This window comes from Coturnix japonica, chromosome 6 (genome assembly GCF_054131305.1).
Source record: "Coturnix japonica strain WE chromosome 6, WE-NBRP24, whole genome shotgun sequence".
NCBI classification, from domain to species: domain Eukaryota; kingdom Metazoa; phylum Chordata; class Aves; order Galliformes; family Phasianidae; genus Coturnix; species Coturnix japonica.
This window is the reverse complement of record NC_140668.1, coordinates 28796110-28813463: the sequence shown is the minus strand read 5'-3', so window position 1 is coordinate 28813463 and position 17354 is coordinate 28796110. Positions and strand designations below refer to the sequence as shown.

General features: G+C 37.2%; 1 protein-coding gene across 2 annotated transcripts in view; it reads left to right on the top strand.

Annotated features, from left to right (window-relative positions):
- The first annotated feature begins 12393 nt into the window (after positions 1–12393).
- The window catches only part of LONP2 (lon peptidase 2, peroxisomal), a 38902-nt gene continuing 33941 nt past the window's right edge, over positions 12394–17354 (top strand). The window contains exons 1-2 of one of the 2 annotated variants that reach the window (XM_085551043.1): positions 12394–12567; positions 16386–16620. Coding sequence is in view for 1 of the 2 variants with exons in the window: in XM_015873910.3 (XP_015729396.1) it covers positions 15355–15587; positions 16386–16620 (468 nt within the window). In the remaining variant the exon portion in view is untranslated. Of the gene's footprint in view, positions 12568–15335; positions 15588–16385; positions 16621–17354 lie in introns of those variants that run through there. The other variant, XM_015873910.3, reaches the window with a different exon arrangement.

Below are 17354 nucleotides of genomic sequence, written 5' to 3'. Positions count from 1 at the left end.
TCTGCATTTTGAATCCCTAAATGCAGATCAAGGATTAGTTGCTTAAAGGAAGTATGTGACTTCCATTTAATACACTTGAAATTTTTTGCCCTTACACATAATCAGAATTGCACAGGATCAGGAGAGAAAAAAAAAAAAAAAAAAGGACAATTTTACAGTTAATTCATCTTTTGGAAGTATCTGACCTAAGCAATAAGAGATACTTAGTGTGAAGTAATTTAGCTATACGTTCACTTCAGTTTACTACAGCTGAGATTTACACTGGCATTTGTTGTTGGACTCTAAATGGCCGACAGGAACCACACAAACCCATGGGTACCAAAGCAGTAGAGGAGAATACCATCTGTCTCCTGGGTCTGCTGTGTAGCTCTGCTTGCTGTAAAAATAGAGTGAACATCTGCATATTTCATGATTTAATTTCACCGTCTTAGCTAATGTATCTGAGAGTATGTGATGTAACTTTACTCACAGGAGTATAAGAAAAATATTAAAAGATAGTAAAAATTGTATCTCTTCATATGTAGTACTACCTCCAAGAGACATCAGTACTTCATGGCAATTGTGCTAAATAAAAACCCAAGGAAAATAAAAGGAGAAAATAATTCAATGGTTAAAAAACAAGTTGTATTTGTTTTAAAATATAGTAGATGAAGAGAAATGCATACTATTAACGTGTGTCTTTTTGAAGAAATGTGACCTCTGTGGTTAAATCCAATGTAACCATTTAATTTTTCAGGGCCCTTATGAATATCTGAATAGCAGCAGTTTCTTTGCTGAGACTTCTGGTACATTACTTTATGATCATTAGGATTCCCTGAGGCAAATTCTTTCTGCATGTAATGTGGCTGAAATTAAATGAAGAAAGCACTTGTTCTTTTAACCGTAAGTCTTTTTGCCAGCCAATTCTCTGCCATTTTATTATATTACTAGTTAAGCTATCTTTTACTGTTTTTAAATCTTGCTTGCTGCCTGTTTAATGTTTTATCAAAAGTCCCACTGAAATACAAGTAAATCACATGCAATTCCCTGTTTTGCTCAGTATTCCCTGCCATTCCTGTAAATAAACCTGTCAGGTTTCTTGTTAGTGAGCCAGTATCAGCAAGCATCTAACTCTTCTCAGCTTCAAAGTGAGACTGTGCTTAATCCTTCTTAAATGAATTAGGTGTTTTTCTAGGACAGGAATCATATTTAGTGGTTCATATTCAATAGCCTCAAATTCACTCTGGTTGGGGCTGAAACTTGTAAATTAGTAGTGTAAGATGAATGGTTCCAAATGTTCATTTAGATGTGAATTAAAAAATTATCTTCATTAAGAATTTGCTGCAATTAGCAATCACCTTTGTTTATCAGTTCATATTTATCTTTAAGTATTTAAATAGTATTTCACTCTTGCTTTGGGGTCCCATGAAAGCTGTTCAGGGGAGTAGTTATGCTTTGGCTATTTTGGAATAATCATTTAGTACAAACAGTGAAAAAGAACTAAAAAACCAACAACAAAACCCACTGAAGTCTTAAGGGATTGATTTATTAAAAACAAGTAGAAAACCTCCCCTGTGGTTTTCTAGGAAGAATAAAATAGTGTATGTCCATTTGAATTAGGAAAATAAAAATAAAAAACTACCGGTCCCCATACAACTTCTACAATTTCTATTGGAAGTACATTGCACAGTTTTTTTTTCCTTTTATACATCAGTTTGCTTTAATGATCAGGGTACAAATTTACCAGACTAATAATTATGCTTGTTTCATCACGTTTTATAACAGATATTATTTCTTCTACTAGTTATCCTAGTCTGGTATGGGTGTGTGCTTGCTCAATCCACAGATTTCCCTTTATTTTGCTGGGATCAGTATCATTTCATCTTTTTTCTGTTCTGAATGTCTCTTTTTTTGTCATTAATAACGAAGCATGCAACTTTGAATATTCTGTTCTTTATACGTACCAACTCTTCTTTACCAGTTAGTGGGCTAAAAATGAGAACTATCCTTTTCTGCATATTCCCCAAAATGTAACATATCTTTATTTATCCTACCACACTGTATTTGTTATCCATCCCATTTTGAAGGTAAGTATTCGTACTCAGGAATATCATTTAATACGGTCTGATCTTGTGACCACATTTTTTGAGGCATCATATTTACTCCTTAAGATCAATACATTCAAGACTTGCTGTCTTCCTACAGTTCACTTTTTATCTGAAAAGATTGAGTTGCCCTCACTTACCAACTTTTAAGGACAGGAGATTTGGGGGAAATAACATCAAAAGCTATTTGGAGAATAAGGAAATAATTTATGAGAAGAGATTAAGTGAGTTAATTATGCATGGCTTAGTTAAAGAACACCTATGTGGTTGAAGAAGACTGGCGGATATTTAACAGATATAACCAGCATTGAGAGGGTAAGTGGGATTATTCAAGGACGGCGGATTGTCTGGCTAGAATAGGAAAATGAATGCTCCTGTCTGGGTGTTACACTCAGTCAGTGCAGAGATGAAAATCAGAATGTTCACATTACTTGTGGAGGTAAAAAAAAAAAAAAAAAAAGAAAAAAAAAAAGGTCCTGTTAATATGTGAGATGCTTATGTAGGAAATGCTTGAGTAATAAAATGTATTGCCTTACTTTGTCAGTTCATATGAAGACATCTTTAGGAGGAACACACTGAGCACATTTTCATAGAGCAACAACTCATGGAAAGAATTATTTATGCAAAATGATTCCTCTAGGAAATTATTAAAGAGAATCATTAATTGAGAATTTGTTTCATGAGGACAGACAGTCTTAATTTTTGGCTAAATGTAGACCACAGTGGAATAGGATGAAAACATGGTGTTTTGTTGTTTTTGTTTTTGGTTTTTTTTGGGTTTTTTTTTTTTTCAGTCTCCAGATTGAAGTCACAGAGTGATAACATTAAGTTGAAATGAATGTCAGTTTCCAGCACTAGAAACCAAACTTTCTTCGGGTTGTTAATACCAAATGTAAAACTCATTTCCTTTCACAAAGCTTTGCGGTACTTCAGACTCGATGCTATAAAATCCTGCACATCTGACCCTACTCCATAAACATGAATTTTGGGTTATAAATATATTTTACTGTCATCTTCAGTGCTCATGCCAATCAGGAAAAGGACATTTGGATTGGATTCAACTTATACAAAAGCAATTTAAGGCTTCTGCTAGTTTTTGATTAGGGCCACATGCTATTTTGGCTGAAGGCACATGCAAATTGCTGAATTTTGAGAATAATTCTTCACAGCCTTTTTCATTTTATGGGTAGAGATTAGAGATTGTTCCACAACACTGGAAAAAGAGATGAGGCAAACCTTTTTATTTTTACTTTTATATTTATTTTGCTGTTTTTCTGTATATGCAGAATTCCTACTTGCCTTTTTATGCTCTTCTCCCACCATTTTTATTTTATTTTTGTCAATCCTGTGCTAATTAAGACAATGTTAACGGCACAAACTTCTTCGCTGCTCATCTATGTAAGTTCTTCAAGCTTGCATCTATCTCCAATCATGAGTAACTCTGGAAGGTCACAAAAATAGGAATCTTGCAGTAATAATTGGCTAGAATTGAAGTAGTGCAATTTTGTCTACACTGTTATAGTATCACAATGGTGGTAAGCTATCCAGTAATGCTGCATTATATATCCCTCATGAAGGATAAAAGCCAAAAGTATGTAACAGATGAGAACAAACATTTGTTGTGTTTGTTTTACAGATGTAAGATTGATCTTATAAGTTTTAACTATAGGAGAATTGTGTTCTGAATTGTATAAAGATCCTTTGACACTTAGAGACCATCATGCATTTTTTAGGAGTGTGATAGACAACCTTAATACACCACTTAGTAACTAATGGTAAGGCCACGTTCATGGGCTAAGAACTTCTTTCCATCATGTGCATGCTGTCTGCTTCTGTGAGCTCAGGAAGCTTCTGCTTCTTGAAGTCAACTGGCATTTGCTACAAATAACCAGTATCCTCCTCATGCTGCCAGAGGGCATTGCAGAGAGCGTCAGTGTGTATGTTCATGTTACCTTTCAACATTGCTGAGATGTCTTATCTTAAGAGTTTAACTCAGCTCAGGTTGTGGTTGAAGATTATGTTGACAATGCTTTGACCCCGTTAAAAAAAGACGAGTAAGCAAGAAACAATATTTCATAATGATAAAGCTAAAGAAATTTCAGTTGTTCTGTATGTTTCTTTTTATTTTTCAAATACAAACAGATTTGACGTTGTTTTGGATGGAAATCAGTTTTTAAATTCTGTTTCTATTTCTGAAGGATTTCTCTAATTGTCCATCTGCCTGTTGTCATACTGGATTAATTAGTATGCTGCTATTCCATTTCCAGAGTTTCTTATCAGATTTTCTTTGGAGCAAAAAATTTAGCAATTGCATAATTAATTTTAACAAATTCAAAGGAACTACTTAAGCCTGGTAGAAAACTTCTGAGCATCTTCCAGTTGTGACAAAATGTTATTAACAGGGATTTACTGAGAAGTGTTCCAACTGTGCACGTTAATGTGCATATATTTATGTGTGTATCTTAACTAGTGGAGACTTAGGAATCCCACTGATGCAAGCATATGTACAGGACCAATAGATCAGACTAGTTTCAACCTTCCAGTCAATATTCTACTGCACTGATATGTCAGTACACATTGCCAATGGTTAGTTCTTAATCAAAGGCAATGTACATTCGTAATATTACTTCTGTTACTCCTTAACAGTGTTGTAAACTAGCTGAATGTAAAAACAAAAATGAACAGCAACAACAACAACAACAACAACAAAACAACCAAAAAAACCAAAAACACCACCAACAACCCAACCATGAACCGTGGACCTGACTGTTTATGGTTAGTACTGATTGCAGAGTTCAAGATGATCATAGTCATAAACTCTTGAACAAGGAGAGCTGGAAGTGAAGGGGATGTTACTTTCCCCACCACTCCTCTGACCCCAGGCATTTTGTGTTTCTCTCCCCAGTCTCTAAAGATTGTGGGTGATCTCATGCGTTTCTTTCATGTGATTGTTTTGTTTCTTTTTGTGTGGGGAGAGGATGGAGGGGAGAAGGAGGACTTGTAGTTTTTTGGACAGGCATCTTCCTACCTTTTGTTCTCTGACTACTGTGGCTTTGTCAGATGCTGCTTTTTCAGCAGGGTAATTTTGGTTTCACGGGGCATCATTTCTGCCCATTTACTTGCTTTGTCCTTCATGTAGATCTTGCTTCTCGAAGATAATTTTCTCTGCCCCGTTTGTGCAGCAGTATGACAAATCTGTTTGACTGTGTGGTACGCATATGAATATAAGAAAATACGCCTAACTGTGTTATGAAGTGCTTCATTAGGTCTTGTTTTTTGGTGATTTTAAAAGATGTTCTAATGTTCTTAAATGCTTTGTATGTTGTCAGTGGGTTGGCAGTTGTAGTGCTTAATGTTTAAGTTTAAAATACAGAAATAGCAATTGAGGAATGCATCAGGCTTCTGCTGAGGCTATGAAAGTTTCTCCATTTTGATCTCTCTGTAACAGCTGAAGTGTTTGTATATATGTATGCACGTGGAAAAGTAATATTTTAAAATGCATACCTACATACACAGGCGTGTATTTACAAATACTTCTCCTACTTGTTTTCTAGTATTTCTGTCATTATAATTCCCCTGTATCAAGTTCTGTATCTTTTCCTTCCATGGAGTTTTTATCACCTGCATATTTGATCAAGGCACAGATCTTTCCAATCTCCATAAATATTAATTATGTTAATTAAATATTAAATGAATATAAATCATAATTAAAATTAAATGATTAAATATTCAGAGATCTATTGTTGGTGACTGTGAGACCAGATACCAGAAATTGTCTCCTAGTTAATGGTGTACCATTTACAATTGTTATGCTAATGGATGAGCAGCCAATTACTTGTTTCAGACATATGTATTCATTTTGAAGTCACATCATTTGTTCTTCTAAAAATAGGCTTTTTGGACCATACCACAGCAACTGATAAAAAAAAAAATTCCACTCTGTTCAAATTCTTTCAAATTTTTCTTACTTTTTTTTTTTTTTTTTTTTTTTTTTTTTTTTGTGGGGATGTCTCATCATTTCATTAAAGAGAAATAGCTGTTAGCTGGGGAAAAAAGGAGAGCATTCAATACTGCAGAGATTTTCATGTTTCTCATCTTGATTTCATACTATAGCAAGGCTGCATTATGAAGACAGGACTACATGGTGGGAGGTGCGCTGCCAGCAGGTGGAGGGTGGTGGTGCTTCTCATTCTTCTTTGTGAACTAGGGACAAGACTTTCAAAGAACGCTTGAATATCCTGTCCTGAATGGCCTGCCTTAAAAGAAACAGGGAAAGCATGCTTTTTTTCTACATCAGTATTCATAGAATCTGTTTGCTTTGTTTTCTTTTTTTAATTTAGCTGTTGTCACGTCAGTTAATTTTCTGTAGGCTGATCTTCCCTGGAAAGCTACTTTGCTAATTTTTCCTTTCTTGTTTTCCATGTAGCCACTAAGAATTAAAAAATAATTATTCATTAGAAATGCATTTCTATTTGCTTTTCAATAGCAATAACTATAAAAGACTTTTAATTACTACTAGAATTAAATCAGAAATATTATGGAATACTCGCTCTGTAAGTGCTGCTTGCGCCACCTGGTGTTCAACATTTCAATATCAATGTTACAGTAACATATAGTGCTTTTGTTAGTCTGCCATGAGCGCTGTGATTAAAAATACAAGATTTCAGACAACGGGTTCTTCCACATTGTGCTTGCTTTAAATAAGAAGCAAAAATCTTGTAGCGGTAATAGAGTAAAATCAGTTCTGTAAAGCTTAGGTTTTGTAAACTTTTGTGTTTTGTTTTTGTTTTTTGTTTTGTTTTGTTTTGTTTTTTAAGGTTTGTGGGCTTTTTAAGCTGTTCCTAAAAGAGTTCTTTTGTATTGACTTATTGAAATATTCACTGTCTAGTGACACATCACAGTTAAGTGCTCTACATATACTTCTGTTGAAGCAGATGAGACTAAAGGATGGTATTCCCTGTATTTGGAGTAAAAGAGTGAGGCAACCTGACTTTGTGTGAAAATGTAATTTCAGATCTGGAATGGTTTTTTAAACAAAGAAAACAAACAAACAGCTTTTTGAATGCAACAGGTTAGGTTGTAAGTATATATCTATGTAAAGTTTCTTTCTCCCGTAAAAGAAAGGAAAAGGGAGCCCCGTTGTTCTACATCTAATTTAGCAACCTTTTCGGCCATCAGAGGCCAATTAGGTAACATATTGCTACCACAGAAGCAAAGCACTTCTCACTGCGCTGTGCCTGCAGATTGCTCCACAGTGTGCAAACTTGCAGCAATTTAATATTTCCTAGATTTAATTGAAGTATAAGGATGAAGATGTTGCTGTCATTAATACTTCTATGCTAGAAACAAACCTACTGAGCATTCTCTACTGCAATTGATAGGAAAGAATGGTCGTCCTTTCCTAAATACCACACAAATTTTAAAAGAACCAGCTTTTTTCTTCTCGTCATCCCCTTCCGTAATGTTAAATAGCTTATGTCAGAGGGAACATACATTATATGTCAGTACCATATCAATATGAGTGCTTTCCAGAGGTGATTAGATTCATCAGCAGAGAAGATTGTTTGTGTTGGATAAGTGAGGTCATAAGAATAGAGAGAAGTGAGGAGAATGGAGTGGACTACAATTTCAAGACTTATGCAAACACATATGGAAATCAAGCTTGCTTTTATTTCTGTTTGTTTGTAGTCCACGCTGGTAATGTTCCAGCACTGTTTGCCTTGGTATCCTGAAGAATGAATCCCAGCTTGAGTGAATTATAGGCAATTGTAATTCTAGTTGGATGACTTGTAGGCTTGGATGTTGTTAAAGCAGAATGTACTGTGCTCTTCATGTTTCATTGTGAAAACTGTCCAACATAAGAAATTTGTGTATCACTGTGACATGGTTAATCTCATAGTTGTTAATAACAGAAAATGCAGAGATATTTCATATATGCACTATAAGATCTCTTGGCAGTCCTTTCATTTCTACATGTCCCTTTTTACAGCATGTTTTCTGTAAGAACTTACACCTTTTTGATATTGGTAGAAATTTAGATTTTATAATAGATGCCAAAGAAGAATTTTACACACAAATTTAACAAAAAACAAGGGAATAAGTAAAAATAGAGGTATATCTGCCATGTTTTGTATATACTCTATTCCAATATCCTATATCATAATATTCTGTTAGAGAGCCAACTGGATTAAAATGTAGATTCTGCCATGCTTAGCTAATACAATCATTTCTATGAAAAGCAAGATTTTTGTTTTTAACTTCTGTGTTAAAGAAATCAGAATGCAGTAGAAGAGCGGGTGGTTGCTGTGTACCTGTGGTATGTTCCAGTCAAATATTTCAGAATTTCAAGCAAATGAGGTCAGCGGCTACTTGACCTGAATTTAGACAAGTGTAATAGAGTGGAAATTGGTTCTGGTATATTACTTCTTGAAACATCCTCAGGGGGTACTCAGTTAGGGTTACTTAGTGGCTTTAAATCGATGCAGCTGAAACCAGTTTTTTTTTTATATTTGGCACCTTAAAAATATTATTGTAAACATGAAATTATGGATAATGTTTTGGCTAATGACTCTAATTACTATCATGACCAACACCAGTAATGAAAAAAATGCATTTTATGTAGCACTAATTCTGCCAAATGGATGTGTGAAGAAATAATTGCAAAGAACTGACCAGTGTGAAAAAGACTATCTGACTAATTTAGAGACAGGGCAACTGCTTCTCTTCAGCTTTGTATTTGAAATTCTTTGCCTTTGGAAAATTATTTAATGTAGGTAACAGTTGGATGAATAACTGAAAGTAGGGTAGGTTCATGCTTTGTGTAGGAAGTCCTACAATAGGATCAGGAAGTGAAATATTCTTGAGTTGGCATGCAGAGTGCAGATATGGGTTATCAAACTGTTAAAACAGTAGACTATTACAGGAAGACTATTCAGAGTTTTTCTCTGAGTGGGTATGATAGAAAACACATCATATTGCAAGATGAAGAGGAGAAAGGAAAAACAAAAGTACAATGAAAGTGAGGGGAAAAAGGAAGTTCAAGGCAAAATACAGTATCAGGAAGGACTGAAGGTACCTTCATACATGCAAAGACTACTAAACATCTCAGAAGTTGAAGCTGTTCAGTACTTTTGCAATCAAATGATTTAGGAAAAAAGAAATCTGGGCTATAAATGGAATCAAGAAATATTGCTTGATAAAAAACATTGCAAGTCATGCTGAAGCAGAAATAAAAGCAAGAGTAGGAGATTTTATACTTACTGTTGTTTAATACCCCCAAATGTGAGGCAGTGCAATAAGCAGTTCTTGGAAAGAAATTTGACAGACTGTAAGAGGTGCAACACAAAGGCATTCTTGTTTCCTATCTTTCTCCTTACATATTGTGTCTTCATCCTTTGTACTTAGTGTCTCTTATCTCAGTTGCCTGTTTCTCCTGTTGATCATTTCCTTTATTACCTGCAACTTTGTATTCTTTGTGCTTTTGTTGTAGCGGTTATACAGTCCTTGCTGCCTGCTGCCTCATCTAACTTATGAGGTGCTTTTTGGCACTGATATTCCATTCTCTCTTGTTAAAGCAGCACTCTTAGAATAGCCAGAAGCAAAAGCCAAAGACTTGATTTATAGGCTGAAATGGAAAATTAGCTAGACTAGATAGCCAAACACCATCTAGGTGGGAGGGTGCATCAACTTGGAAGCTGCAGTTCCTCAATCTATGCTAAACCCCCCCACAGAGTCAACACATACAAAAATATAGAAAGACTACTTTGTTAGTAGCATCCTGTATTGATAGCATGAGATTGGTTCTTTGTCTCGTAAAAGAAGACTCAGGGCATTTATTTTACCTGGTGTTTTGGGACCCTGCAAGACTTTCAGGTCTTCTTCCATTGCAGAGTATTAAGTAGTTGATAAGATGTGTAGGTAAAATTCACATTCATCCTAATACTGCAGTTTTGTCTACATAATAAAAGTGAAAACAGGCCTGAGGACTCTGCTGTCCCCTACAGCCCGAGTTTCTAACCTGAACAGTGTTTGAATTTTCTTTTTCTGTGTACTTATTTTTTCTTCTTTTCTTTGGACCTCTCACTTCTGAATAGAAGATGAAGTGTCTGAGTTCACTGATTCCTGTGAGGTCTGTTACCAACTGTAAAATGCATTTCACAATTACCACAAAAGAGTCCTATTCACAGCTTTACAAATTTCCAAAAGGTCTCATGCTCTCTTAGTCACTAATGTTCTGCCATTAATTCTTGGCATCTGTTCCATGTGCTGAACTTGCATAACCAGCTGGTAGCTTTTTCATCAAGCTTGATGTGAAAAATCAGATTCTTTTCTGTGAAGAAAGAATGATTAAGGGTATATAATACAGAGCCTGCATTAAAAAAAAAAGAAAAAAAACACAACAGATTTTAAAATTTCCTCTGCAAAACTAATGTGGGAAAAATTAGATGTTAAAAACAAATGAACTTATAAATCCAGTTAAGTTACATTCTGTTATAGCTTTTGAATAGCTTACGTAACTTTACTTCCTAGTACAGTATTTTAAAGATTTGTGAAGAGTTGATGATGCAAGCCAAGCTGCTGGGAGGCCAGGAATCATCAGAGTGCATGCAGCACTTGGAAGAGCATATGCTAAAAATAATCTAATGGGAAATAATCTAATGAACGGTTGATTTGTGTGGTTCATCTTGTGCATAGGGAATGGAATCCCTATATTTATAAAATCTCTCACCTAGTAAGAATGCTAAATCTGCACTGTTCTATCTCTATTGCAAAATCCTAACAGTAAGTCCTTTAAACTGTACTAGTCTTGCATATTCTTTATTCTTTCTATTAACCGATGTATAAAAAAACAGGTTGGATTAATTCTAAACAACAGTTTACATCTTAAAGCAGTATGCTTAAGTATTTTGTTGCAATGGGAAGCAGATTATATGTTTGTTAAGAGAAGCTCAGTTCTTGTAGACAGAGAATTTGAAAAGGAAATTGACAGTTTTTTTTTCCTCTTTCATTCTCAGACACAGCAGTGGAGACTAGCAAGAAAGAATTCCTACAGAACACCACTGCATCAAACAATCTGTAAGTATAAAATGAAAACATTATGAGAAATGTTACGTCTGATGACAGATTGAGTATCATCTTATAACATAGCTGCAGGACCTTTAGTGAGGGCTTGTGAACAGTGGGGGTTGTCAGTGAAGAGGCAGAAGAATCGAAAGTAAATGCATATTTTCTGCAAAAGAGAATTTATTTGAGAGGCAATGAAACATAAATAGGCTATGAGTCCATATCGTGTGGAAGCTTAATAGTGGATGATGTTGGTTAGAACAGTGTTTTTAACATTTAAAGATGTATTATTTTACAATTCAGTTTTGCAAACAAATTCAAACAGGTGATGAGGTTGGCCTCTACAGAACTCACACATTTGAAACTTCTACCACAACCTCCAAGGAAGAAATGTCTTCAGAATATGCAGCTGCAGAAATGACTTGTACCTCTTTCCTGACTTTTAAAAAGACAGGATCACTTGCATTTGCCCTCAGATAATGAGCCACTGGAGAAGGCTAATTTCATATAGATAGAGCTTTCACTTTTTATATAGGCAATGTCAAAGTACTGTTATTGGGTGCTCTTCAAGGTCTTAAGACTATTGATTTGGAATAGAAGGACTGAAAAATTATTGTTAATAACTGACATCTAGTCAATAGAAAAATAAATGGTATTAGGACTGATGGGCTAGTTAAGGTACCAGTAACTCTGAAACATGCAACATATCAAAGATGCACAACCTTAGTAAAAACAATCAACATGCAAAGTGGCTTAATGTTTGTATGCATCTATGAAGTCATATTTGCTATAGCTGTATTTTCTTTGTTTTAAATGACTCCCACTTTAAACTAATGGTAAATATTATTTCCAAACAATAACAGTGGGTGCAAAATAATGGAAATGTGTTTCAAATGCAAATTGGTGTATGTACAACACATAGCTGGTATGTTCCAGTTGAAGGCTTTAAGTACTTGACAATGCAAATTTTCAGAAATGCAAAGTAGGTCAATAAGAATAAAGAAGCCATCAATTTTTAAAAGGAAAACTACTTGAGCATGTTATATAGCTATCAAGTCTTTCCAAATTGCAGGTGCTAATAAATTGTAAAGCTCTTCTAAAGCATTTCAGTGTTGACGTATCTAAAAGCACTACACAAAAGCAGTGTCCAGACTGCAGAGATTCTCTTTATTCTCCTACTAGGAAAAACCAGGGAGAACTCGGCCATTATCACTTGAATTTGACATCAACCAGCTGGTGAATTAGCATGCTTGCTGTTCCAGCTGAGCTGTTTGCTCTTGTGCTGTTTATTGCTTGGCTGTCTGGTGTAAGGCAACCTAGATAAGGACTGTGTGAGGAATCCAGCAGTACTTGGGGTAGGGTGCATAGATATATATTCCTGCCTGTTAAAGCTCAGAGAATGATGATTTTGGAGAAAAAGGTAAGTATTGATACCACTCTAATATTTTTGAATTCCCATTGTTAGAATTTTTGTTTATTCATTTCAAAATGCTCAAGTTTCAATGTAATTTTTATAGTACAGTTAATATTATATTATATAGTTAATGACTATATTTATTCTATTAAAATATTTTTTTAAACTGGCCATAAATACTTTTTTATAGACAGGTTTTTCTGTGGGTTTTTTTGTGGTTTTTTTGTTTGTTTGTTTTTTTTTCACAATTAGCATAAAGGTTTGGTTGAGTTACGTTAATTTAAACAGTCTTTTTATGCAACTTGATTATGAACAAAATGTCTTCATTTATTTTAAAGTCACTAGTGCTTGTGAAAATTAATAGTGAGAAGTGAGGCTCAAGTTTATTTATATTGTGCCTTAAAATAAATGCCTCCATCATTCAGCTGGGAGCAAGGAATTTGGATTGAGATATATGTGATGCAAAGGAAATCAGATCAGATCTGTGCCAAGTGGAGAATTCCAGATTAAAGATCCTGAGTTCTTTTCACTGTCATTCTGCTGATACACTGCACGCCTGAGGCATGGTGTTTCAGCAGCAGGTACTGATCTCAGGCCTCCAGTGTGAAGTACCTCAATCATGTTTTATGGAGCTACTGAATTATCTTGTTCATGAAGGGAGAAGAATTAGAGCTGAACTGGGGGAGAGGGGTGTAACTGAAGTGAGTTTTACAGGTGTAAAATAAGCAATTCACAAATGTGTTTGAAGATATGTCATGCAGAAGATCAGTTTTGCAAAAGGATTAGAATGATCTTGTTAGGAAGCTCAAAGAAATCATTGCTGTCCTTTCAATCTTTGAAAGATATTAACGGGACTATTTATGTGCTTAATGTGAATGAGGTTTTTTACCTTGCAGAGCTGGGATATAAAGCAGTATGGATTTGTTTAGTCAATGAAAATTCCCTGAGGTCTTGTTGTTGTGTCAGTCTGGCTTGGGAGAGTTGGGAGCAGGAGACTGCAGAGCTCAGATGATCAGCATAGATCTATGAGGTGGGAATCATAGGTGCTCCATACCACCTGGTATCACATGCAGTCTCTTGTACTGCATCATGGCGATACACATCTCCATCAGTTAGATTTGTGCTGCATTCATCCCATAGTATTAGTGTGTAAGCTGTGTGAAGTGATGCCTAGAAACTTCTGTCTTGATTTTATGAGAATATCAGACTGAAACTGATATTCCCCCTTTATATGATGGTTGTGAGACTACCACTGAAATGCCAGTTATGGCCTGTATATGTTTTAAATAGGACTAAATCACATTAAAACATCAGAAATATGCTCATCAAAGCAGCTTCACCCAAAGAAAGTCAAGTGGTGACTTGATAGTGGGCTATTGGTAGTGTGCATAGAGGAAGGGTTTTTCTCATAGTCAGCATCTCTTCAATCTGTTAGATAAAGATGCAGCAGAAACCAGTCTTAAGAAGCCGTGGTTACTAGCAAGGTGCAGATTGTAACCGTGTAATCAGCTATTAAAACACGTAGCTGTAGAGGTGGTAGCTTCTCCATTTCAGTAAGTCTTTAAGTCAAGGTTAAATTCCTCTCCAGAAAATACAGTGCATCTCAGATACTGTGGACTAGATGGAGAAGTTGCTAGTGAGATTCAGAGGTCAGATCACACAGCAGCTGCCCCTTCTGATCTGAAGTCTCTGGGATGGAGGCACAAAATTCTCTAAATATCTTAATTCTGGTCTGTTTCTCCAGGTGTCGAGAAGTTCAGCACCTTGAGAAAACACTTGAGAAGAGCTGTTGCTCAGGTGTGACCCAGTTCTATTTAAACAAAAAAATGCCTATTAGGAGCAGTAAAACTCTACATAAACATCCTAATCAAGGTGGGCACTGGACACTACATTTGTGCAGTACAATACGGGGTTTTAAATCACCCAAATATATGTTTCAGACTTCTCAAGAATGATCTGAGCTCATTCTGATGATCACAGGGATTCATTCTGGGTTCTTTTTAAGTTAACGTGGTTGCTGCAGAGAGAAGATATTTTTCTCGACTGTAGTTTTGTTGCATTTAATCATACTTATTCCCATCTACCTTGTTACCCTACCGCTGACAGTGTTAAGCTTTTAACAGGCTGCATGACTCAGCGAGCTTCTGCCTGCAGCTGTGCTCGTGCATTTCAGATGGTCAGCTGGTGTAAACACATGCCTTGCTACTGAGATTTCACCTCTGTACAGGGTTACCTTTGTTCAAAGCATAGCTAATAAGTCAGTGATTAACATGGGCTTGGCTAATGCAGCTCATTATGTTATGCAATATGGATATTGAACCTCTTTTCTCCAGTGGAGAATAGGGAAGAAAAAAGGGGGGTTGGGGAAGGAAAGGAAGAAAAAAAGGGTGGGGGGGGATGCTGCTGAGCTTTCTCTGTACTCTGCTTGTTCATCTGCGCTTGCTGAAGGCCTGAGTGCTCAGAGCCTGGTCATGTCATGTAACCGAGTTAGGCACAGCAGAGCCTTATTCAGGGATGCTGGCACTGTAAGTGCTCGCCTGCCATCTGCTGGCAGCGCCAGCCGCAGCACAGAGCTGTCCTCGAGCGGCCCACAGGATTTTATATCCTGTGCTGGGGGCTGTAGGCGCTGTGCCCGGCAGGGTCCCGCTGGGGCGGGGAGTCTCCACGCGATGCCCGGCAGCGCGCTGTGCCCGGCCCGGTCCCGATCCCGGTCCTGGTCCTGGTCCTGGTCCTGGTCCTGTCCCTACCGGGTGCCCGTAGCGGGGCGGGGCTCCGAGAAGCAGCGAGACAGCCATGGCGGCGGGCAGCGCCATCCAGATCCCCAGCCGGCTGCCGCTGCTGCTCACCCATGAGGGCGTCCTGCTGCCCGGCTCGACCATGCGGACGAGCGTGGACTCGCCGCGCAACATGCAGCTGGTGCGCAGCCGGCTGCTGAAGGGCACCTCGCTACGCAGCACCATCATCGGCGTCATCCCCAACACCAGCGACCCCACGTCCGACTGTGACGACCTGCCCTCGTTGCACAGGTGTCGCCGCCTCGCCCTGCTCTAGTGGCCTTCGGGGGTCGCGTCGGTACCTCCGTGCGGCGCTGGGTCGGGGGAGCTTGTAGGCGTGGGGAGGGGGCAGCGCCGTGCGGGTCTGCTGCTGGGCGAGACCGAGGGGACAGTAACGCGATCCTAGAAAGCAGTTCGGGGTCATTAGGGCTGCACAGCTTATTAGAGATAGAAAGTTATTAGTGATAGAAGTTCGTTACTTTGTGAAATAAAAGTAAGGTGGGAGATTCGGTTTACTTGAAATGAAATCTAATTGTATTTATGTGGGATCAGCTGTGTGTAAATTTAACGTGCTGTGTTCCGTGCAAAACTTAGTTCCAACAGTGGATTTAGTAAGGTTTTGCAGTTTAATTCTACTTAAACAGTTTGTTCAAATAAATGCGATCTAAAACGTTAGTTTTGCATAAAACAGACAGTTTTGCTTGTAAACCATAAATTATAGAGACTGGTTTTTCTGATGTGCAGAGTTTGAGCAGAAATACGAGTGTTCTGTTCCTGTTCCAAGACCCCATAATCTATTTATGAAAAAAATTACATCTCTCCAGCTGGGATGTATGTGATGTATTGCCTTCATTCATGTTTCAGTTGGCTCGTTGGTTTTTTAAATTTCAAGGCATGGTGTCATTGGTTTCCGTCATAAAGGAAATCCTCTGATGTGGTTACCATTGCTGATGAGGAACAATTATGACCCACTAGGTTGCTTCACATGAGGGGCACGTTAAACATTCTGTGGAAGGTGACAAATAATACGAAGGTTTGATCTGATTTCAGGATTGGCACTGCTGCTTTGGCAGTTCAGGTGGTTGGTAGCAACTGGCCCAAGCCACATTATACGCTGCTGGTGACGGGCCTCTGCCGGTTCCAGATACTGCAGCTGCTGAAGGAGAAGCCGTACCCTGTTGCGGAAGTTGAGCAGTTGGATCGACTTGAGCAGTTTACAAATCAGCATAAGTCTGAGGAGGAACTTGGAGAGCTGTCAGAACAGTTCTACAAGTATGCTGTGCAGGTAAATTGGTTTAATCCTGTTTATTTTAAATCAGTGTACAGACACACATATTTTGCTGCTTTTTTTTTTTTTTTTCCAGTTTGCTTTTTATTTTTTTTTTCCTTCTGTTTGCTCTTCTCTCTTTGTACCTCTCACATCTTTTAGTGAAAGTAGGATTTCAGTTCTGCTGGAAAAGTATTGTCTTTGGTATGGCTTGAGATTTCCATATTGTTTTTGAGGGTCTCAATGCAGTTCATTTCAGGATGAATCTAACAGTTAACATTACAATAACTTTATAGTAGTTTGTATGTGCTGGTACTGTAAGTACGTTATAGTAAAAACCAAAACACTTATATATGTGTGTGTGTATATATTGCTTTTAGGAAAGTGTTTTTTTTCTAAAATTCATGGTACATATAATGGATTTTTGAAACTGTATTATTAAATGAGAAAAATGCACACTTGAATAGAGACTTCATAAACACATGTTCTCAGGTGTAATAAATCTAGTGTTTAAAGGAGGTACAGGAGGAGGTAAATGGGTTGAGTTTTAATCAGGGTATTTGAGAGGGAATAGAAGACGTAGGCATTGAAAAAAGCACTTGGAACAGTGATGAACTTCATGGACTAGTGTAAAGCCCAGAGTCTTAGATGCCTGTTCCTCTTCTATGTGCAAATTTTTCTCCACAGAACATTTTTGGCAAAGCATTTATGCATGTTTCATTCTTAAAGATGCAATGCTTTTTAAGTCATAC